Source organism: Calonectris borealis, chromosome 12, assembly GCF_964195595.1.
Source record: "Calonectris borealis chromosome 12, bCalBor7.hap1.2, whole genome shotgun sequence".
NCBI lineage: Eukaryota > Metazoa > Chordata > Aves > Procellariiformes > Procellariidae > Calonectris > Calonectris borealis.
The window spans coordinates 11286816-11311584 of NC_134323.1; the positions used below are offsets into that span (position 1 = coordinate 11286816).

At 36.8% G+C, this 24769-nt stretch overlaps 1 protein-coding gene across 6 annotated transcripts; it reads left to right on the forward strand.

Moving 5' to 3' along the window:
• Positions 1-1477: 1477 nt before the first annotated feature.
• Positions 1478-24477, forward strand: ZNF507 (zinc finger protein 507). Of its 6 annotated transcripts, none has more exons than XM_075161309.1 (7): positions 1478-1824; positions 5337-7468; positions 8641-8746; positions 14326-14440; positions 16834-16938; positions 20157-20291; positions 20426-24477. In XM_075161309.1, the coding sequence occupies exons 2-7, from the start codon at positions 5342-5344 to the stop codon at positions 20787-20789; spliced, it is 2952 nt and encodes a 983-aa protein (XP_075017410.1). In that variant the 5' UTR covers positions 1478-1824; positions 5337-5341; the 3' UTR covers positions 20790-24477. The 6 variants fall into 6 exon arrangements, with proteins under 6 accessions (XP_075017410.1, XP_075017416.1, XP_075017413.1 ...); XM_075161312.1 differs by lacking the exon at positions 1478-1824 and adding an exon at positions 1831-1936; XM_075161311.1 differs by lacking the exon at positions 1478-1824 and adding an exon at positions 2327-2683.
• Positions 24478-24769: the final 292 nt, after the last annotated feature.

Here is a 24769-nt window from a genome sequence, read left to right on the forward strand (position 1 = left end):
TTGTTGTACAATCATACTTACACAGAGAATGAAATCTTTAACTTAGTCCAGCTTTAATTATAACAGAGAAGAATAACAGAGTGTATGGAGACCATTACTCATTATCAACCCAGTATTTTTAATCCAGACATATCAGATCCTAGCATATTTTGATTGGAAAAAGGAGGGTGAGAGTTCTGTATCTACAAGAGTGATTCAATTCAGATAACTGGTTAATTAAACTATGACAAATACAGAAGTGGAAACTAAGCTTTTAAAGGAACAGGGTCCATGAAAAATAATCACATTTCGATGAAGAGGCTCCATGTAATAGGGCGGAAAAAGCTGGAAGAAGCTGCTACTATTATTGCTACTACTACATTTGACATTGTGAGTACTACGCAGCCTCAATTTTTTTTTTTTAAATGAAATATATTTTAGTAGGTGTTAAGAAGATAGGTTGTATCCTTGCATTTTCCCCACAGCAATTTCTTTTAAAAAGAAGTCTTACCAAAATCATACCAAAGTTATCTTACCAACCCACAGACTGTAGGATAAGATTTGAAGTGTCTTAAAACTTCACACAATTAAGCAGAGCTTCATAATTCAAGGAATCAAAGTAACAAAGTAAAAGTAGAGATGAAATAATGCCTATTGAAAGGATGGCTAAATCCATCTCTTGAATACTTATTTGTCAATATTTCAAAAGCATCTCCTATCCCTATGAAACAATATACAATCATTAACAAAAGGGAGGAAGTGAACTTGCAAAAAGTTGCTACAATTTTACCAGGCAATTTTACCAAGTCCCCTCCAAATCCAGCTGTAGACCCATCCACATCAATACACTTCAAGGCCCTTTCTGGAAATGAACATTACATTTTACTTGCTATCACCTAGCCATGGGCCACTTCTGAAACTCATTATTCCCCTAACTTTTCAGTTTATATGAAGTATCTCATAAATTCACAGCATGTAACATTTCTGATATGCAGCTTCTAAGGTTGCCCCTGACATGCAGTGTATGTTTTCAACGTCATATTCCTGCTAGCTTAAATTGCTAAGCCTTTTGTCACTTCTCTGCAGTTTACACATGGAAACATTTGCATCGATTTGCCATTTTAGACTCAAAATGTGGGGGTTGTTGTGTTGTTTGTTTTTTTTTTTTTAACTACAGGTGTTTATCATTTGGAAACTATGCTGAAAGGAAATACCTTCTGGGAGACTATACTATTTCTTGAAGCACATTACGCTGCCTGGCTTGGCCCTGGATACCGGAATAGTGACAAACTTCTGACTGACAAAGGCAAGAAGCCAGATCAGCTAAGCACAGGAGCTGCAAGGTAAACATCAATTATTTTGAGACTTTGAATAAAACCACCAGCTCAGCCGCACTGGGCCGTCATGAGAGGCTGTGCATTGCTGCTAGGTCTCTGCGCTGAGTGGAAATTTACGTTAAGATGATACACGTATCGATGGAGCCACCTACACCAACATTGCCCTTGCAAGAGGTCGGTGGCAGCGGTCTGTGGAGACGGCCTGAGGAGCACAACAGCACCGCGACACGGCTCCAGCTCGCCTTAGGGACAGGGCCAGCGTGGAGGCGAGGGGCCGCTGAGCCGGTGACCAGCACTGTGACAGCCCTGGGCGGCTGGCGCGACGAGCCCTGTGGCACCGAGGAGGGACGAGGCGGGGCGCGGCCATCGCAGGGCCCGCGCTCGTCTCCGTGGCAACGGCAAGGAGGCGGTGGCGCAGCAGCAGCGTCCACCCGCCGGTCACCTGATCCGAGCCCGCCGGTCACGTGATACGGTCTCCATCGTCGCCATCTTGAAGCGGTGGCCGGGGGTGAGGAAATTTTTTTTTTTCTTCATTAAAACCCAGGTAAAAGCAGGGCGGGCCCTCGGCCCCACCGCGCCCCGCGGGCGGCGGCGGCGGCCCGGCGGCGGCCGGCCGGCAGGTAGGTAGGGCGCAAGGTGCGGCGGCGGGCGGGCAGGCCCCGGGGCGGCGCGCCGCAGCCCATGTGCGGAGCCGCGGGCGGCTGCGGCTCCCGATGGAGCCTTCCCCGGGCCGGGCCCAGGCCGCCGCGGCCGCCTTCCTTCCTCCCTCCCTCCCCTCCCGTACTCTCACCGCCTCGCCTCGCCTCGCCGGCGGGCCAGCTCCCCGCGGCTCGGCCGCCGGAGCGGCGGGCGCCGCTCCTCGCCCACCCTGGGGCGCCGGGCCCGCTGCTCGAGGGCCGCGCCGGCGGCACCTGCGCGCTATAAAGCGGGGGCCGCCCGGGGAGTGGCGGCAGGTGCGGGGGCGGCCGGCGGGGAGCGCGGAGGGCAGGGAAGGGCAGCGGGGTCCCGCAGAGGGTGTCGCGGATCCGCGGCCAGACGTCCCCGAGCCGCAGTGCCGGGGCAGGGGCTCCGCTGTCCGGGGGCGACAGCTGGCAGCACGGAGCTCCCGCTGATGAAGTTTCCCTGCCCTCAGGAGCCGCGATGTGATCAGACCGGCCTCGCCGAGTTAGGTTGTTGTGCAAAGCGTGGTTGGCTTTTCCTAGACCTGGAGGCATTTCACCCTGTCTCTGCCGTGCTGCTCGAGTGGGTGTTTGACACAGGTGGAACGGGCAGCTCCAGCGCAGAGCCGATTTCCTCTGGTCTGGATCTTCCCCTTCGCGCCCCTTTGTCGTCCCCAGACCCCGTATTTTAATTACCGCGGGGGTTGTGTAAAGGGTACGTGCTGGCAGAGCCATTTGCCAGACTGAAGTTTTATGTCATGGGAGATTGAATCATCTTAGTGAAAGCGATGTAGTTATTAAAATCCAGACATTTGTGTGTACAATTCTTATCATCCTCTAAAAACCGAAGTCTGCAGGGGTAAGCATTAAACTTACTCCAAACAAAGAATGACATAACGTATATATACCATAGTTACACATCTGATAATTTACATCAGCTACAAGCATCCAAAATCAATACATCTGAAGGTACTCCCTCTGTTTTCATTTTTGACATAGCAATAAATAGTATGTGGCAGCATTTTTCTTTTATGGTCCGTCTAGGATCTTTCCTCTTAGATTCTATGCTGCTTTCAGATGAAAAAGGTAGGGGAAATATTTGCCTATTTAGCATTACTTACAAAGTTTTAAAAATACCAAGTATAATTTAAAGTAGCACCACGTGCTATATAATTTTCCTTAACTCATTTTCAGATTGAAAATATTTCAAGTAGAAATATTCCTTTGAGCACTTCATGTAACATTAAATTTGCTTTCAGGGAAAAAAGCACATTTGTTTACTTTTCATAATGGTTTTTAATGTATTACAGCCAGTATGAAACAGAGCAAAGTACTTTTATATAACTAAATGGTTTTCAAATAATAACCTTAAACTTCTTTTAAGTTAATATCTAATTGGAGATATTATATGAAAGGGATAAAATTTTTCCTAACCACATAGACAGGAGTTAGTCATTCAATATACTGCGCCAAACAGATAATAGAAATTGAAGCAGAAAATGCACATCGAGACATCTACTGGTTTATATTAAAAAAGTTAAATACTTGGATGTTTCAGTTTAATAGTAACTCCTGTTAATAAGGTGATACTGAACTTAAATAAGCAGGCTATTTGGTATACTGTTACGTAAGATTATACTTGTTTTAAATATATTTATTTTTTAATTTCTATCTCCTCCAATTGATCTACCAGTGCAGTGCAGTATTGATCATGTTTAATCTGCTTACATAGATCCAGGTAAAGGCATAAGGCCTTAAGTTGCTTAGTTTTCTAGTTATCATGGATCCAACTGCCTTATGGCTTTATTTATATTTTAATTTTTAGATTTTAATGTAGATTTTAGCCATTACCAAGTAAATATTCTTCAAACTAACACTGAAAAATAGTAACATTGAAGAGAGTAGTCTTGTTTTTCATAATGATTCAGAGTTAACAAATATTGCTGCATTTTCAACTTGAAATATTTTACATGAGCATATGAAGTGTGAATGATATTAACATTGCATATATTGATAGTTCTGATGATAACCTGAATTGTAAGTTGAATGGCAAATAAAGGTAACTTTGAGTAGTTCTGCCTAGAATTTTTCTGTAGTGGGAAAGGGGCACCACAGAACCCACTCTCATATGTCTGTTCATTATATTGCTGTATACTAAATCTGTAAGTAGAAAAGAGTAGATTTCATGCTCTTTAGGACCAGTTCTGGAAGTTCTAGTTTGGCCTCTGTATGTTTCTTGCAAAAAAAAAAAATATCCATATGAAAGAACTTGGGATACATTTTCAAGGATGACTGATAAAAGAAATATCTGGCATCTCTTTATGTTCTGAATTTTATATATAGTATATAAAAATATATATTGTGTATAAAATATATGTATGTCTATATAGTGGAATTTGAATAGGTTATCTTTAGACATTTTTTCAGAAGTAAATTCCACTGTAAGACTTTTTGTCCGGTTTCTTCACTCCTCACCCCACAACTTCGCCCACATCATAAAGTATGTTTTCATGTAAATGTATACATACTGGCTTCTAATTTAACCTCTAACAGTACCACATTATTGCCTGTGGTTTATGGTTAGAAATGTTTAAAGGAAGTGTAAGTGGAAATAGTTATTGCCTTTAGCTTTCCCTCAAAACAGAAAAAAATTACTCTTCACAACATTAGTACCAATTGATTTTCCCTACAATTAAGAAATTGTGGAAAAAGCTACCATGAGTAGCTTTTCTAGAAAATTACATTTATAATGAGAAGTATGATTTGACATTTGAATGGTCTTTAATATAGTCATAGCAAAATGACTAAGGCAAGTAAATACCAGAATTACTTTCTTTTCCTAACATTTCAAGGAAAAAAATAGCTTATTTTTGTAAATTATGTTGTTACAAATTGTCGTTTGCTTTAGGAGACATCAGTGTATCAGAGTAAGTATGTTAGGAATACATTTTCGTGTCATATCATGGCTTTTAAACATAAATATGCCAGTTACTATTGATTGGTATATTTAAGTGTCTAGCATTCAAATGTGTAGTCCTTGTAAAGAAAAAGACAATAGCTGTAACGATGCTAATCAGCCTATACTTGAAAAATATTTATCTTGCCGTTGTACAACTTGGAGGCAGGCAGTTAGAGGTTCTCTTGGAATTATTCTGTCCAGCTGTATTGAATAGCATCTATGCTATCCACTGAATGTCCTCAATATCTTTGGCTATTTATATAGCCATTCTGAAAGTTTCTATTAAGTTAGTGACATTAGGCTTCCATATTTAGTAGAGGGAGAACTCTAAATAGTACTGGGTTGTGTTTGTATTATTGTGCATGTATAAATTTTCATTTTTTATAAAACCCTTTCCCCTAGGTATTATGGAAGAAGGAAGCAGTGTTGCAGTATTGATGCCAAATATTGGGGAACAGGAAGCTGTGCTGATTTCTGAAACAGTCATTGGCCCAACACTGCAGAACAGTGAAGATCAGAGAAAATGTAAAACTGATCCACTAATCCATGTTATCCAGAAACTAAGCAAAATAGTTGAAAGTGAGAAGTCACAAAGATGCCTTTTAATAGGGAAAAAACGTTCCCATCCCAATGCTTCTGCAGAGTCCTTTGACGCAGACGATCTTTGTGAAATCCCAGCTAAAGCAATTGAGCTATCTGTTATTGCTACTAAAAAGACTGAAGAGTTACAAGCAGATTATTTTGTGACTGAATGTCTTCCGCAAAGCAAAAAAAAGGTGACGTGCTACCAGTGTAGTCTGTGTAAGTTTCTATCACCTTCTCTCTTAACACTACAAGAACATATAAAACAACATGGGCAGAAAAATGAAGTAATATTAATGTGCTCAGAATGTCATTTTGCTTCCAAAAGCCAAGAAGAACTTGAATCCCATTTCCAAAATGACCATGAGAATGATGGTAAAAATAGCGTCCAGACAAAAGTGCAGCAATGTGTAAATGTCGCAAGTTCATTTTTGCAAGGGGCAGTGGAAGGAAGTGTCAAATCAGGGACTGATCAGGCAGGAAATCTGGAATGTAAAGATATAACTCAGTCTACTCGTATGCCTGAAATGGGTAGGAGAAAATGGTATACTTATGAGCAGTATGGTATGTACCGGTGTTTAATTTGTCGGTACACCTGTGGTCAGCAAAGAATGTTGAAAACACACGCTTGGAAACATGCGGGTGAGGTTGATTGCTCCTATCCTATCTTTGAGGAAGAAAATGAGACGACCAACTTGTCAGAGACAATTGTAACTCACACACCTCATAGCGTGGATACAGTTGTTCTTTCTTTGGAAAACAATGAACTTGATATCCATAGTGAACCTTCTCTTCAACTTCAGATTTGCAATTCTGAGCAACTGTCATGTAAATCGCCAGTAGGAACAAATGTAAAAGAGGAAGAGATGTTAAATCAGTCTGTAGTGCATTCTCCTACTACAGAGGTTTTAGAGGAGACTGTATCAGATACAGAACAGGATAATATGGTAACTGATAGCCTACTTTCATCAGCACAGAAAATCATCAATTGTAGTCCAAATAAAAAGGGTCATGTTAATGTAATAGTAGAGCGTTTGCCAGGTGCTGAAGAAAGTGTCTTACAGAAGCCTTTCTTGATGAACACTGACATTGAAACAGAAAAAAAATTGATCTCAGAGGAATCCCATGTTACCTGTGAAGAACCTGATGAAGTTTATCGTTCAGATGAAATTCAAGAAGTAATAATAGGGTGGAATAATACCGAGAAGAAAGATAATGAATTAAGCTCTAATAAAAACGTAACAACTGATGAAAATGTGCCTCCTGCACGAAGAAGGACAAATTCAGAGTCTTTACGACTACACTCATTAGCTGCAGAAGCTCTTGTTACAATGCCTATCAGAGCTGCAGAACTAACAAGGTCTAGCTTCAGGACTCTGACTGGAGAAGATGCCATGGATGCAGGTGCAGGGCAGGGAGAAGCTGATGGCCCATGCATGGCTCATTCTAAAGTGGTATCCTCACTTAAGAATCCTTCAGAGGAGTTTAGTGGCTTAAACCAAAGTGAATGTGCAATAGTTGAGATACAGAAAGAAAGGCCAGAGTTATCAGAAGCACCAATTAAAATGGGCATCAGTATGTCACTACTCACTGTCATTGAAAAACTGAAGGAGAGGACGGATCAGAATGCTTCTGATGATGACATACTGAAAGAATTACAAGACAACGCACAATGCCAAAATGCAAATGATGCAAATATTCCTGGAAGTAACCTAGTAGAGTATATACCTAATGTAGATCGACCCTACCGCTGTCGCCTCTGCCATTATAGCAGTGGTAATAAGGGCTACATAAAACAACACTTGAGAGTCCATCGTCAGAGGCAGCCGTACCAGTGTCCAATCTGTGAACACATTGCTGACAATAGTAAGGATTTAGAGAGCCATATGATCAACCACTGCAAAACAAGAATGTATCAGTGCAAGCAATGTGATGAATCCTTTCATTATAAGGTAAAGTTCTTTCCTGTGCCTGTAATAATAGCTAAATAACCTATTTTGCTACTTTTTTACTAACTGGTGATCCCTCTTTCTAACTTAATTCAGTCTGACATCCTGGCTTCATTGTCATTACAATTGGGGATTATTGCCAGCAGCACTTTCCGAATATACAATTCAGCTATAATTACTCTGCTTTACCCACTGAAATAAACTTGCTTGCTCACATAAGTTATTTTCCTGAGAACCATCTTATGGACGTATTAATATCGTGTTGTTTTTCTGCCCACATGTAGCAACTACAGGAAGAAATGGAAGCATCAGAGAACTTAATAGTTGAAACTTTAAAAGAATGCTCAAACATGCCCACTAGTTGTGAGTGTGTGCAAAAGTAATCGTGGCATTTGGGGGTAACATGAGACACTTTGAAGCAGAAATTCTTTTCTTTTTTCCTCTGTTGTTGTGTTGGTCTGGATGTTCTGTAGAACTTAGATCTGAAAGGTTACACACCAGAGCAGAAAAATGTACTTCTGCCATTTTTATAATCACTATTTTAAGCATTAGTGCTGGTGAGTGTGTTCCTATGTACTCAGTTCAGTACTCAGGAATATAGAATATACAGCATCAGTATCTAGCTGTACAACTGAAACTCTTGTAGGCAATGGTAGTGCAAATTTTCCCATATTTACTGTTGTTTAGTCCTAGTTTGAAAAAATGTACAGGTAGGGTAGCAAAAGGCTCTCTCTCCCCTCTCCTCCCCAAAACAAGTAGAAACAGGAATAACATATTCTTAAATCACTAGGCAATATGAAAATTCAGTCAATTTTCACACAAGCCATCCTCTAACCTCTAATCTAATACTGCTTTTGGAGTATAATAATTTGGGAGGAAGAACTGTTTGCCACTTGTCTATGGGAATGGGGGAAGAAATTTATTTTCTAAATAAACATAGATCATATAATCCTCTCAGTCACTCTCATCAATCCTCTATGTTATTAATTAACGTTATTTACTTTGCTTTGTTTCTAGTAAAATTACCTGAGGGATAATCTGTATGTATGTTAATATACATTTTATAACAGTTGTCATTAAAACTTGAGTAACGATGTCACAAATGATTGCAATATTTGAAGTGACCAGTGTATGTTTGTAGTGTATATTTAAACATGGGAAATTGTTTTTTTCAGAGCCAACTGCGAAATCATGAAAGAGAACAACACAGTCTTCCAGATATCTTTTCAACAGCTACATCTAACAAACTAATAGTTTCCAACGAAGGAGATGAAAGAGCAGGTACTGTTTATATTTACACTTGAAATTACAAAAAGTCACTCATAACATTACTTCTATTTGCTATATTTCTATAAAACTGGTTTTAAGATCTCGTTCATGCTGAAATGTTTTCATGCCTGTTCATAACCTTAAATGTATGTTCTTTTCAGTATGCAAAACTTACCATAGTCAGTTTTGAGACATCTTACTGACATTTATTGGTAGGTAGGATATTTTTAGCCCCTGTAATTGGACCTTGTATTTCTTCTTATGAAAAACAACTGGTATGGAGTACTACGCTGAGTTTTTAAGAAAAAAATCTTTTTTTCCTTCCTTCAGCAGCTACAGTATTTTCCGAATCACCTACAGTAAAGAAAAGAAAGCCTTTTTTTAAACTCACTGTGGTAATTTGCTGTCAGCATATACATACAATACCACCCATTCTGCGAAATTTCTGTTTAAGTATGGTCATGTCCAAAATGAGTCATTTCTTTTAGCCCTGGAGAGACAAACGTAAGGCATTCTAAAAATGCAACCTGTATCTGTAATAGTTGCCAGGGTAACAATAGGTAGGCATTTTCTAAATGTTTGGTTTACTGTGTATCTGCTTATAATTTAATAGTGTTTGTTTTAAAACCCACAACAACAAAACCTAAACACTTGATGTGCTAAGGTAGTGAAATAGGGGAAAGAATAGCCAAATTTTGAAGTTTAGGAGAAAACGTGGTCTTAAAATCCTTTGAGTGTGCTGGAGGCCCAATATTTATTATTGGAACTTGAATGCATCCTCTTCTCTGGTGAGTTAAAGTTACCGAAAAGATTTACAGCATTTTTATTTTGAAGGCAACAATTATTAGTATTTTGCAATTTAGAGCACTGTGGAAAAATACTAGTAATTATATCGCCTCTAAGCAACTGTGGGCTGAAGGATTTCCATTTTGTGCACATAGCTCTCTTCTGTCCTAACTATGGTCTCTTGTTTGTTTAGATAGCAAAATATGCACTATAGTAGTACTTAGATTGCAGTTGAAATTTCTGGTTTCTACTCTCACCTCTACAGCTGATCAGTGAGTGCGAAAGTAATCACTGAAATTGATGCAACTACTTGTGAAAAAAGGTACTAACTAGCATAAAGCCAGGGTGGACGGCTTGAACCATTAATGATTTTCCAAAGCAACATGGTACATGTCAAAATAGAATGAGATCCTTAACTCGACTTCTGTTCTCTTAACTCATGCTGCCTCTTTTTCTGGCTTTCAGTGTACAAGTTGGAAACTTAAAATTTAATTACTTTATCAGCCTCAGGTAGAATGACCCTTCCGCACTCCTTTTTGCTGTCATCAATGCAGAAGGCATTTAAATTAAGGAAATTGATCTGTAGTGTTTATTACATCCCTAAGACCTAAGCCTGAGAGAGCCATCTGAAGTCAGGGGGAGACAGGAAAAAGGCTAGGGAGGGTCTGCTGGTGGTGGGAATGTTCCCCATTAAATAGTGAGTGGGTTTTTTCTTCAGAAGAAAAAGCATAGATGTTTTAATGGAAGTGATAGGAAATAAAACATTATTAGTTTAGCTGGTTACAAATATCTATGAGCACAGCTTGGACTATTAACTTCTGACAATGTTTTGTTTGTTTTAAACCAGTATTTTTAAAGATGTCATGATACAGGAATAACTACCTTGCAACGCCTGAAACCTGTCAGATTTTGGGGGAATACTGTACCTTTTGAGCTAAAGTCCTGTAAGGTGACTGAAAATCAAGATGCCTATCTGCCTTTGAAAATAGTATGTTTTAATAAGGTGGTTTTAGTGTTTATATCCTGATCTTAACTTCCACGAAAGAGGAGCCCCTGTTCGAGAAAACTGCTTGCTTTCAATTCAATTACCTTAGAGATTTTTTAAAAATATTTTTTGCTCATTATTATCTTATAAAAGTGTTACAGCCATGCACTTTAATTGATTGTTTACCCCACATGAAATTTAGTAATGTGGCTTGAATGAAAACATTTCTCCTTTTAAACTTTTATTAACTCATACTGTGGAATGCTTAAATTATTTCAGAACCAATTTATAATCAAATTGCAACACCACTGCAGTACAGCAATCTCTTGTCAAACAGATGTCATTCCTATAAAGCGACACAAAACAAAGAAGTTTATGGCATAGCATCTGTTTATGTGAAAGATGCCTGAGCTGGAACAGTTTCATTTCTTGTTTATGAAATAGTTAGTCCTAAAAGTCTCTTTATTCATCATGGTTGTACAATAAATTAAAAGGGAGCATTATGACACTGGATATGATCGGATTGTAAATGTCTAATAATGAAGGAATAGGGTAATAAGCAGTATTACAGGAGCACCTGTTACTGCTGCTAGAACAAAGATCTGTCATTTCCACGTTCACTTTTAAGAGACCTGATATCCTCCATCCAGAAAGCAAAAAAGGCCCCAAAACCACAAGAAATAAGCCTGTGGAGGTGGGGGGGACACGACTGCTATTTTGCAACAGCAAGAGATTATATGATGTATTATAATTTAAGTGCATTTTGTTGAAGGAATAAATACGAAGTAGTGATTGGTATAAATAATTGCTCCTAAGTGTGTGCTGCTGGGTGGTTAGCCACTTATAACTATGCAATAGATAGTATGTTTCCGTAACGCTTTAAAAATCTCATTAGATACTGTTTGTTTTAAGCTGCCTGCCCAATGAAATACCAAATTCGTAACAGAAAATACATTTGGAAGCAGTTTATTCTAAAGCTGCAGAATTTAAGATGGAAAACTCATTCAAGTAGAGCATGCAATAGCTTAACCTTCACACAACCCCTGCTCTCCCATAGATCTGCAGCCCAGTAAGTGTCTTTGTATTTATTTGAGGTCTTCTACATAAATGTGCATTCATAAAAGAATAATTGTAGAAATATAAATTCCAAAGTCTCCAAGTATATAATTAAGATTGTTTTGATAATTTACATTAAAGAAAAAAAAACTAATAAATTTTACTATATGAGCATATTGTAGGAAAAATTCAGATATAATTTGCTTTAATGTTGACTTGCGAAGAGTGCATGTTATATATTACTTCCATATAATTTTTTATAAGAATGCTAGAAAAGTGAGCACTGTGTTTTAAAGTGAAAAATATAAAATATTTTTTCTGTTATCTTGGCACACACAGAATTATTCAAATTTTATTTCAGACTGTCTTTGTATTCAGATTGCTATTTTATTTTATATGACATGCTATATGTTCTTCAGAATTACACTCTGGGGTTATCAACCTACCTAATTACGTTACATCTTGAACCAAAAGTGCTGGATTTTGGAGTGAAAGTTTAATTAGTGGTAATTTTCCCGTACTGTTTAAGTTAGCTGTGTGACTGTATCCTTCAGAATAATATATCTAAAACTTTTTTTGACATAATTCAGTGCCCGCCTGTGGAAAAAAAAATCAAAGTGAAAAGTTGAACTTCCATTTTGGATGACTCATTCTACTGTTCTTTTCTGCAATGTCTCCTTAAAAGAGTTTTACCATGAAGATTCTTAATTGTTGCTTTGATAATGAAAAGATTCAGTCTGGGTTATTGGAATCCAGCATCATCAAGAGGAAACTCCAGAACAAAATTATCTTTAGAAAATCTGGTCAGTATTTTGGACTCAGAAGACAGAACTTCTGTTTTCAAGATAAACTCTACAGTTCCTCCTGAGTTCAATCTGCTTGTCTCATTCCTCCCTTCTTTAGCTAAAAAGAATTGGAATTCAGGAGGTGATAAAGGAGGGGGTTTTGGTTAGGTTTTATTACTCCAAACTGGAAAGAAGTTCATGGTATTTGGACCTAAGCAGAGATGTATCTAAAAAGTCTACTTTCCGTCTTTTTGGACAGTCACTTATTTCAAATTTCAAGCTTATCTGTCTTTTCAAACTTCAAGTCAGAACAGTGGCAGACAGACCCTCCTCTCAGTGTGACACGGACCTTCAGTGCTCTTGACCTTGAGAAGCCTTTAACAGAATTCTTCAGGATTCAGAATAGAGGGATCCCATTTGGGAAATCAGAACTTACATTTTTCAGGGAGGGGAGGGGTTTTTTGGGGGGGAGGAGCTGCGAGGCCTGGGAAGTAGATCACCTGCTGATATTATTAGAGTTCTTAAGGCAATATTTACTAAAAACCATCCAGCTAATACATCCTTTTCTGTTCCACCTAGGATCTTCTGGTGTATCCTACTAGTAGTAAACCTCTTCACAACACAAACTAATGATTTGTTTGTGCTGGAAATGTGCTTCATATGAGCATGAAGAGTTTCTGAAGTCTGTTCTTGCAAGATTTGAGCTTTACTTTGTCTCCCACACATTATTTATTGAATTGTATATTTATTTTGGTTTGGGGGTGTACTTTAGTAATGATCTTTACCCACCAGAGAAATTCTCTGAGGATCTCTATCAGAATTTCTTCAAAGCCCATGTACGTAACTGAAAGTAATGGCTTGACTGTTCATCCAGGTAATAAGAATTTGGTGTAAAGCTAAAATGAACTTGAGCACCTTACTTGCACTTGGAAAAAAAAAAAACAAGTAGAATTACTTCAGCTAGCGAAAAGGTCAGATGCAGAAAGAAACCCCTTTGATTTTAGTTTGATGTTTCTTTTGCCAGTAGTGCCGATTTAAACAGCTCCAACCTTGGTGTTCCTTTATGTTTCTGCTGTTGCCTCATTTGGGGAGTGCATGAAGGCTGCATGATAGGCTGGAATGAGAAAATGACCTGCATAAAAAAATACCATCCCTCTTCCCAAATGGTAATATTTTAACCCAAATCAGTTCCATTATTCAGTGAAGGAGCAGGAATAGGGCTGTTTAAGTCTACACACTTATATCTCAAAAATACTCAAACTGTGCACTTGCAGGCACACATTTTCCTATGTTAAATTAGTCATTAGCCTTTGTCTCTGCAACCATTAATTTTTCAAGAGTCTCTTTCATTCTAGAAAGAAAAAACTATTTTTGTTACAATTGCTTTTTAGTAATTTAGAGAAGCTCCAAATTATTTCTTAACACATCTGGTCAGTATCTTTTTTTTTTATCATCTCAGATCCTTCTGAAAGTGTGAGTGTATGTGGATGAGAGGATTTAGATGCTTCAGGAGGCCTTTTGCTTTTCTTTTCTGTTTGCCAGTTGGAAACATGTCCTCTCTCAGTGCCCATCTTTTCCTTTGATTTGATTCATTCTGCAAAGCAGTGAGACTGCTGGGTTCAGCAGTTCCCACATTTTGTCACCTTTTGCTGTAACACGGGATTTTAACCCAACTGCAGGAAGAAGGGAGTGTCCGCATGGAGAAAAAGAATGTGTTTTCCTAAAGTTTTAATAATTCCAGTAAATGGTAGGGCGAATGCAGAACAGCATGGTAAATAAACTATACCTTTATTATCTCTATGTCCATTGCCAGTTTGCTCCAGATACTTTAAAAGTATTAAATATTTATAGATATTTAAAAGTATTACTTTAAAATGTTAGTTCGTGTTTCATAATTAAATTATGCTGAAATTATCATCTGAGAATTTCTTACAATGCTGAATGCAACTCTCTAAAATAATGGATTTCGTTTCATGTAGGAAGTAAGACTTCAGTTCAGAAACTGTATAGATGTGATATATGTGACTACACAAGCACAACTTACGTTGGTGTACGAAATCACAGACGAATTCATAACTCCGATAAGCCATATAGGTAAGTGTCTCAATTATTGTTGGCTAATGCCACATGCTTGGTTTACTTGTTTTAACTAAAAAGGTTACTTAATTGCTCATGCAATTTTGAAGATATTGTTAAAGAATTTCAATTACATAATTTTACTGCAAATTTGAAGGAGCCACACTTGCTGGTTGACTCAAACTATGTAATTGAGATTTGCTAACTTTTCCAGGATGCATCTTTTGCTGTAGCAGTCTACTGCTTGTTTTCAGTTTGAAGCATTCAAATGTGGAAAGGGAAATAATTATATTGTAATACTGAACTTTGCCCAATAGTAATAATATATTTCTCTAACTCCTGGCACACTTAAGTTCATTTCAGATTTGCTTTATTGCAAAGTGTTCTCCATTGTCATGTTGCTACTTTGCACATAGACTTCTACAGTGCGTGGCAAAATTCTGCCCTTTTTCTTGTCACCAGTCCCCTCATCTTTTTCACAGGTTTCAAGCGATATTAACACACTCACTTAGGATCAGGTTTTATAACTTTTCTGCAAGGATGTTATATGGATTTATATAGAAACTTTGATATCTAAAATCACATGTAATACTATAGCTCAGGTCCCCAGCAGAAAAATAAATCATGCATTTTTCTATTGGTTGCTACATAAATTCCTGCAAATTCAATCTATGCTCATTCAGTGTGGATCTCTGTCCCTCCCTAGTGGCTAGAAAATAGATCTGAGTTAATAGAATTTTTGAGCTAATATACTTCTGTCTTTTTAATACAAATTCTGGAAACTCAACACCTTGAAATGCTGAGCTCAGCCAGGGACTTTCTCTTTTGGATAAACAAACCCAGAAGACGTGTTGTATTTTGATTTGTGCATTATAATAATATCCCATAACACTAGCAAAAATTTGCAAGATGTTTGCTCAGAGAGCAAATGTGGAATACAAATAGATTTTTTTTCTCCTCAGAATCTTCCCTGTTGCTGTTATTCGTTACTTAGTGGGGTTGGAACAGTAGATACTGTAGAGTGTCTTGTATATGGTAGTTTTCTGAATTGGTGTTAGCCAGCCTGTTTGATTTAGGAACCCTTGAAAATTTTACATTGGTGATACAGACTGCTGTGTACTAAATTTAAGCCTACTGATCTGGCTTGCCTTTCTTATTATTTTTTTATAAACCATGTAGACAAATCTGCAGACCTGGTAGGATAGTTAAGCCAGAACCTAAAAAACATAAAGATCCAGTATTTATGGTATTTCTCCTTCTGAAACTTGTATTCCTCAAGCCTTTCATAGTATCAGATGGCAACCTACTATATTGCTGCCATTTTTATAGCTGTAAACATATTTTATTATTTGTTTGACAAAAATTGCTGGAAATTAAACTGTATAGCCTCCAATGATGCATTTTTGTAGATTTGATACCTTCTGGATTGTAATACTGCATAATTGAGTCCTTTCAAAAATAGAGTAATCTCAAGTTAAGTATCCTGCAGTCTCAAACTGTTTCACACTATAGACCAGACTTAGTAAATGTTGGACATTTTACCATTTCAAAAAAAAGAAACAACTAAAGTCCTAATACATATGCAGAGTTTTAGCTGAGCTTGATGGCTTTTGTTTCAATATGGTTTATACAGGAAGCTTGTGTGGTAGTATATTGATTTCATGAATAGCATAGTATTTTGTGTAATACTTTGGGATCTAAATCTAGATCCAGACTGTTTTATGTATTGTTTTTATACAAAGATGTTGTGACAGAAGTAAAAAAATAAAAATTTAGACAGCATGATGTGACACACTTGTCTTAGGGCACTTGAATCTAAATGTGTTGATCTTGTCCCTGACTTCTATTTCAGGTATAATGCTCTGAAACTTAGACATTTTATTACTAAATAGATAGTTTAGCTTTTAAAACTTAGACGTTTTATTAATAAATAGAAAGTTTAGCTTTTAGCTTAATGCAATGGATGTGGCAGTAAATAGAACACGTATTCTTGAGGAACAAGACTCACTTCTAAATACACCGTGTCCCCTATAGCTCTTATGGTCATATTCTGCCTTTGCATAACGTAGCCAAGCAACTTGCATCAGGGCTGCATCCATTCAAGTGCATCCGCATCTCCCTTACACTTCGTGATACTTACCAACTTCAGTAAAGGTGCACAAGATAGATATCAGGAAGGAACATAGTCCATATGCCTAGTGATTCTTGCTCAAAGGTGGAGGCTTTTTTGAGCTGCAAAGATTCTCACGGTCCAAAAATTGAAAGTTAATGTCATCACTTGGACTTCTGTAAATATCGTTAGTCTTTAACTGTAGTCTTTCCAGATACCTTTGCTTTCTCATAGTTTTCTATTTCTGGAATAGTGTTAGCAGTTAATTGTCAGATTAGTTTACTTGTTGTTGTCTCTTTAGATGTCGAGTATGCGACTTCGCCACTACCAATATGAATAGCTTGAAATGCCATATGAGGCGCCACCCCCAGGAGCATCAGGCAGTGCAGCTAATGGAACAGTACAAGTATGTAACAGTTCTAATTTGGCAAAAAGCTGTGATAGCAGTGATTTTCTTATGTTAAGATACAAAGCAGAGTTCAGATTCTATTTTTTTCCCTCCTAGATTCATACTTTGTTCAGTGACTCTCTTTTTTTGAGAGAGAGAAAGAGATTTGATGTGGCATTCGCAGGTGATGTTTATGCTAGCTCATTAAACATGTCCGTGACCTCCCTCTGGTACAGTATTCAGCTTTTTCTTTCCAGAATGGGGTGGTTGCATATAAACTGCCTATTGCAAGTAGTTTCTGGACCATGTTAATTACCAAAGCATGCCTGGAATTGTTTGGGAGAATGCATGTGCCAAAACCATGCCAGGGGCACTTCTAACATTTAACATTACAGATTGTTAAATTCCGGTACCCAGGAATGTTCTCTGGCTTTGTTTAATATCCTAGTCTAGGCACAGCCTTTGCAAATACATGTTAGTTAGAATCCAGATTGGCATCACACTGGCCTCGTTAAGAATTAGTATGAATAGTCATTATGTTTAAGTGAGGTGTGTCCTTTACAGTCTGTCCATAGATATGTGTGTGGTTTATATATATATATATATATATATATATATATATATGAGAAAGTTGGCACAAATATGTGCAATTGTTTGCTACTGATTTGCAACAAAAAATAAAAGCTGGGAAAGGAAAGAAAATCAGGAATATTCTGAACATTTCTTAGTCGAAGATTTTAAAAGCAATAGAAAAATCCAAATAAAACACATTCATGTAGGGTGTCTTCTCAGGAAAATCTGCTTCTACAGCTTCAAAGTCCTTCCACTGCATTTTTTTCCCCGAAATATTCCTAGTAGCACTAAGTTCTGTTTGCTCTGCTGTCATACTTCATACTGTATTGCTGAGTGCTCTTAGTATTACTGAAGATTACTGAAAATGTCCACACTTCGGTCGCTGCGCCCCCAAAGAAATACTCTATCAAAAGCTGCAAGATAATTGTTTCCTCAGTAGATCAATTTAGGATACACTTGAACAGTAAAGTTTAATAATTCAACATAGGTCAACCAGTAGGGCAGATCATGCTATAGAATTGAAAGGGTTCTACCACTAAACTCAATGGTAAAATAATTTTGTTTCTCTGTGAATGTCTTGCATATACTGTAACTATGCATTAACTATGTGATCTTAAAGTGCAGTGCATCAGGCTAAAAGCTGTTGAGTTTTTGTGTCTTTGATTTGAACTGTATGCTAAAGCAGTCAACAGCATTTGGCTCATGATATTGTTCTCAGCAAAGTAAATCTGGTTAGTAAATCACCTGAGTAAATTAATGTACTTCAAAAAATGAAACTGTAATTAAAAGGGGATAAAAACAAACACTGAACTGTTGCTTCATTCACTGTGTTATCAACCCACTGACCAAGCTGTGTTAGTGGCGCAGAAAAATCATATATATAAGACTAGTCGAATACATGTGCATATAGAATGGAATTAAGATTTTTTGTTGATCTTTGTGTTTTGCAAAAAAATAATTTTGGCCTAATTTTATCTGTAAATTAACTATAAGGTCTGCTTTTATCTTATTTTTAATGATGCCATTGTTGTGTAACAGCCTTATTAGAAATACTGAGATTCTCAACCTGAGAGTGAACTTGCCTATATTTGAAAGCATCCATTTTTTTTATAAGGCTTCAAATTAGAAGGAAAAGAGAAAAATAGGATAGTACATTCTAAATCAAGTAATAGAGAAAAGTGAGCTAGAAGGACATGCCTATTGTTCCCCAGCAGGACAGAATTATCTTGCTACGTAAGCAAGGTAATGTACCATGCCTTCACCTAACTTGTGAGATTTTTGCTGTTCTCCACCATCTTCTGCTGAGCAGAAATATTCCTATATATGATTATTTGCAAGGCGTTTAAGGACTATATGCTACTGTCATTAAGAGAAGTGGTAAAACCTTACTGAATTCTAGTGTGTAACATTGTTTTATGTACGCCTTCTCATGTCTCCAGGTTATATTTCTGAAAAATTTACAAAAACTTACTAGAAGAGTAGTCATTTTAACAGACTCATCGGGATCACATTGCTCGAGCAGAAAACATCTTACTTTCCTTGAGGAGTGAGATGGACTGAGATGCATTCCTAGCTATAATTTATTAGAAAAAGGTCACCTTTTATTTCTAGAAAGATTTGATCCTGGTCTTTTCCATGTGATTTGAGAAACTGAAGACTTCCAAAGTAGCAGGTAGCTAAGCAAAATAGCTTCCTCATCCAAAAGACACAAGGAGTTACGTCGTCTTTACCATGAGTACTGTTCTGCTCCGGAGTGATGTCAAGCAGTATCACTCAACTCCTTCATGCTGAGATGACTAATTTATCATCTTAGAAAACACTTATAAAAAACCTCCTCTGTTTTATGTTCATGTATGAAAAAAGCCCTATGGTATTTGATCAGTCTTGGATTATTTGTGACTGTAAATATATACTGCATCTCTATGTAAATAGGATTTATTCTTCAAGGTTTTGTGCTTTACTGTATAAGACAGTGTTTTGTAGGGAAATAGAAAATTCAGTCTTGTGGTACCCGAGCTGATGGAAAACTCCATGGACAAAATTGTCAACTGTCTGAATCTCGATCTGTGAATATATTCAAAATCTGACTGGACACGGTCCTCGGCAATCTGCTGACCTTGCTTGAGCAGGTGGATTGGACTAGGTGATCTCAAGAGGTCCCTCCCACCTTCAACAATTCTGTGATCCTTAAATAAATTAATATATGCTACATCAGGACAGGCTTTATTAGTTCAATTAAAATTATCAGTGCTAATTACACAGCTCCTGCTTGGTTCAGAGCAATGGCAAAGAGAGCTTACTACCTGCCTGCCAGATGCCACACCGATGTACTCCATGTTTCTGCAGTCATCAGAAATATTGCATTTTTGCATTATTTGAAGAGTTTCAATAGGCCAAACAGATAAGATTTTAATTCAGTTGTTTAAGAAGTCATAGAATGCAAAATTAAAAATTCTCAGACCCTAAAAATAGTCTTACATTTCAGAATTAAACTTTGCAAACTAACTTGACCTAGTTATGAAACTGAAAAGGGGGACTGGGAAGAGGATTGACACGTATCTCTCTGTTTACTCATCCTTTTGGAAGAACTAATCCATTACTAAACTAGTAAAATTTAACTTCTAAATGTTTCTCTTTTTCCTTCTCCACATTTTTTCCCCTAGATGTTCTCTCTGTGGATATGTATGTAGCCATCCTCCATCCCTGAAGTCCCACATGTGGAAACATGCAAGTGACCAAAATTATAACTATGAACAAGTGAACAAGGCTATTAATGATGCAATTTCGCAAAGCAGCAGGTATGTCTGATGTACTTTCAAGCCCTATCATCTAAAATTTTCAAAGGACCCAACTCTGATCCAAAAGAAAGTTCCTGTCAAAAAGCAACAACTGCACGTTTTGATATTTGTTTCGTTTTTTACTATTATTTCAGGTTTCAAGGACAGCTTCCTGACAAAACCTTATTAGAAGGCACAGATGAAAGTACAGTATCTATACTAGGAAGTTCAGACAACTTGGTGTCTTTTACAGAGTCTATTAACCAGACTACGAATGAAATTTCAGGTTCTGATGAAAATGAAAAACCTAACTTGATGAATACCTCATGCAGTTTAGAAAAGAACTCCACTGTACCCCATCTTGGCACAGAATACTGTGTTCTTCTCTTCTGCTGCTGCATTTGTGGTTTTGAGTCTACCAACAAAGAAAATCTGCTGGATCATATGAAAGAACATGAGGGTGAAATCATAAACATCATTCTAAATAAGGACCACAGCACAACTCAGAGCACAAACTAGGTGAAGCAGTAAGTTAAAGAGAGGGTTTCCTAGAGTAAATATTTTCTTTCTTTGCTAATTTTTGCCTGAGAAAGTTGCTAAAGAGAAGAATTGCAAGCAAAACTTGATTTCCCATCCTGAGTCCTTGTTTCAGTACAATATTTTAACCAGGGACCGATGAATCATTTAAGAGATAAATATAAGAAGTGGGGAATAGAACGATCCATTCTAACCTGTTCTTTCTCTATATGGTGCCAAGAATGTAGGATTGTTGGGGTTTTTTTCTTTTATTGTCAGGTACTAGTCAGTAATAATACATTAGTACAGTACAGTAAAACCCAAAGGTATGGAAGCTTTGTATCAATTGAAAAGCTTTTTTCTTCCTGCCTCTTTGTTGTTTTCCAAGTATTTCAGCAAAGAACTTTTTTACCCTTTTTTTTGAAACTGGCAACAGACCAGATACAAATTTTACGATATGATCTCATAAACCCCACTGCCTGGATTCTGGAAAGTAGGGAGAGGGGAGGTGGATGAGGGCATGTGTGTGCTTGTATGCAAGCGTAGGCATTTCATTTTTCCCAATCTATTTTTAAGGCCTTACAAACTCCAAGTTGTCCTTCAACAAAGACTGCTATCCTTTCTATCAATTTAGAGCAGCAGGAGCTGAGGAGCCTAGAAGCATTTTGCTAATAACTATTTGTCTGATTGGATCCTAACTAAAAAACTGCTATCTTATGAATTGATAGTGTGTAAAAGATCCTTTATAATAATGACCTGCTGTTTCTTAATGGTTTTCTTGACATATTCAGCAGAACTATTTAAAAAAAAAAAAGCTTTTGTCACTTTTTGTCACTTTTAATTTGCAGTGATTACTTTGCAGTATGTATGAGCAATGTTTTTTAATGAGAACATGATATTAACAATAATTGCCACAAAGAGATGTAGATTAAACCTATGTAGATTCCTAACGATGTAGGTGAGCACAAGGTGGGATTTTGAGAAATGCCTACATGCTTTGGAGTTCTTTGAAATCCCACTGGCTGTCTAAATTTCCCATTTGTCTGACAGAGCTGTAACTGTAGAAATAATTCAGTGAAAGATGAGTAATCTTCCCGTAGAAAATCATATTTAAAAAAAGGCAAACAATATTTTAAGCAAAAACTGTATCCAGTCACTTGTAGAATAAATTTTACTAGTGCATATAATATGGATTCATAAAGGGAATTAGGGATTACTTTGTTTTCTAAGAAAGACATAGAAATCCCTCCCTTGTAAAGCCTTTAGCTTCTAAAAGTACAGTGGGTTTTGGGTTTTTATTTTTACAGTTACAGCAGTTTGCAGTAGAAGACGTTCATCTATGTATCAGTTTGGAATATTATTATACTGGCTAATTACCTGGCAACTTTGTTGAGGTTACTTATGAAGTTGGCTGCTTAAATTGTTTGAAATATATGCTTCAATCAAGTGAAGTAGTAGCACCTCCAAAGAAGCCCTTTAGCAGCTAGATTTAAACTTTCCAGTTTGGGCATGTATTTTTGCTTTTAATGAATGGCAGATGCACCGAAGCATGCCTAGTTCCTGACATGGGGATGCAGTTACCTGATTTTTAGTAGCTCATTACTTAAAAAATGGCTTACTCTTAGAAAAATAGTATTTTATGGTTACTTCCTATTTACGCATTTCTGCTCGCAGAAATAAGCTACAACTGTAAATCTAAGAAGGTGGCATATGTAGTGTACAGTCTATTGCGCTATCGCTGACTAAAAGTGGCAAACAGGAAAATAAAACAAGTCTTGTTACAAATTTATGAAGCAGCACAAAATCTAAAGGCCAGGGTAAAGGCACTAAGATTCCAAGTACATTTGATGATTTTTGTTTTCAAGTGATTTCCTCAATTTGACACGTTCTTTTGGGTTAAATATCTATTATTTTGTTTATAAATGAGATAGCAGAAAGTACACATTTTACTTGAAAAATTGGTCAGGATATAATGTCAAAGCATTTTTGTGTCAGATATTTGAGATGTTTTAAATACATATGTGAAGTAAGTATACATTATTTTCAGTTAAAAGTTATTTTTTATATTCCTATAGATGGATTTTACATTTAAAAAACTTGATTTATTTACATGATCTCAAATTCAGTTAGAGATAGTAAACTTTTAATGGGATATTCATACTGTATTATTGACACCAATATTTTACCTTCAATATAGAATTCATGTGAAAATAGTACATTATCTGGAACATATCTCAACTTTCTGCTTCAGAGGTCCTATTTGTTGAAAAAATTAAAGGTACAAAGAGATCTGTAGTAATGCTAACCTACCAGTCAGTATTCACAGAAACAATATTTTGCCATATTGTTATTTTTGTGTAAAGGGATAATTATTTTAAAGTTGCGCAGATAGTGAAAGATAAAAAGGTGAAAAACTTGCGTTCGAAGGACATGCCAGTGAACCAAGCCTTAAAAAGCAAGTAACCTTGAATCAAAATTAACAATTTTGGTGTATGTGCAAGCCACACTTGCAGCATTAAGTATAATGCACCAGGACTCATTATAAAAGGATTACTAAGCAGGAGGCGTCTATTTACAGTTGTTCTTTGCCATCTTGTTGCTTTTTTCTTTTTGACCATGTGTTCCTATAAAATAGTAGAAAGTTAGTTGCCTCTAAAAACCGTTACCAATCCTAACAAATGCTAACAAATGCCAACAAATTATTTTTCCCATATGCACAGATTTTTTTTTTTAACTGCTCCATGCTGCTTGACATTAGTTACCCTCTCACAATTCCCATGGACTTTATCAGAAGTTCTGCAAGTGAAGTAATTATAGGCTTAGTTTTTCTGAAAGCAAATTATTCCTCAGGTTATCTGCTTTAGAAAGTGTATGGTTGGCTTGGTTGCATGTTATGTAAGGGTTCTTAAGCACATTTCAAAGTCACCAACACTGCAGTCTTCCCCTTTCTTTAAGCTTTTAAAATATTTTCGGATCTTCTGTCACAGCACTATCAGATGATCAGCTACTTACTTGCTGTTTGTTTAAATTAGATTTTATTCTGTGATATGAACTGTAACTTGCAGCTTTGTTTTAAATGCCTATACTTCTACTAAAGAGAAAACTTCCTTCATACTAGACTATAGTGATAAATAGGTGCATATTTCATCTTTCTGATTCATGCTTGGCCTGGAAAAATAGAGTGGGATTCAGTCAGAGTTATTGTATTTTCCTCTTTCAGAAGCACTTATTTAATCATTTTTTAAAATGTACAGTTGGTGCTCAAAGTAACATTTGTTAAGATATATTTAATAGAAATTTACATTTGCATTTGATATTCATGGACATGGGTACATGTATTTTTTTAAGAAAAGGTATTGTAACACTATGGCACTGCTTTTATAGCCAAAGTATAAAAAATTTAGAAAACTGACATGTAAAAACTGCAGTTAATTCTGATACTGTATCTTATTAAATAGGATGACTTTCATTTTATAAAATTATCCAGCACATTAAGCTGCATGCCTTAAGCTCTCTCTAGGATTGTGTTCCTGATAGACGACTGTTTGGAACTATGAAGCAAAGTCTGTAGTACTACTCTAACTATCTTCTGAAATACTGTACAATGTTAGAATAATTTATTTTGCTTTACAGGAGTTTGTCACGTATTGACTTTAATATTGTATTTTGGTAATAAACTTTTTTTGTTAAACACTTTAGTCACTTTTATTTGACCTGTATGAAATATGAATATGGAAAATTCAAATACTGAACCAGTTTTTAGAGAGATGGGAATCTGTTTGAATCAAAAGGTGTTTTAAATACTTTACTGCCATTTCTCACTCTTGTGTCAAGTTATTACATTTTTAATACTGTTAGTACAAGTTTTATAAAAGTAACTGTAGTAATGAAATATGAGACTATTAAGTCAAAATACTTGTAAGCCTGCATGCAGTTATGATGGGACAATGCTGAAGGACAGAACGGCACTTTCAAAATTCCTA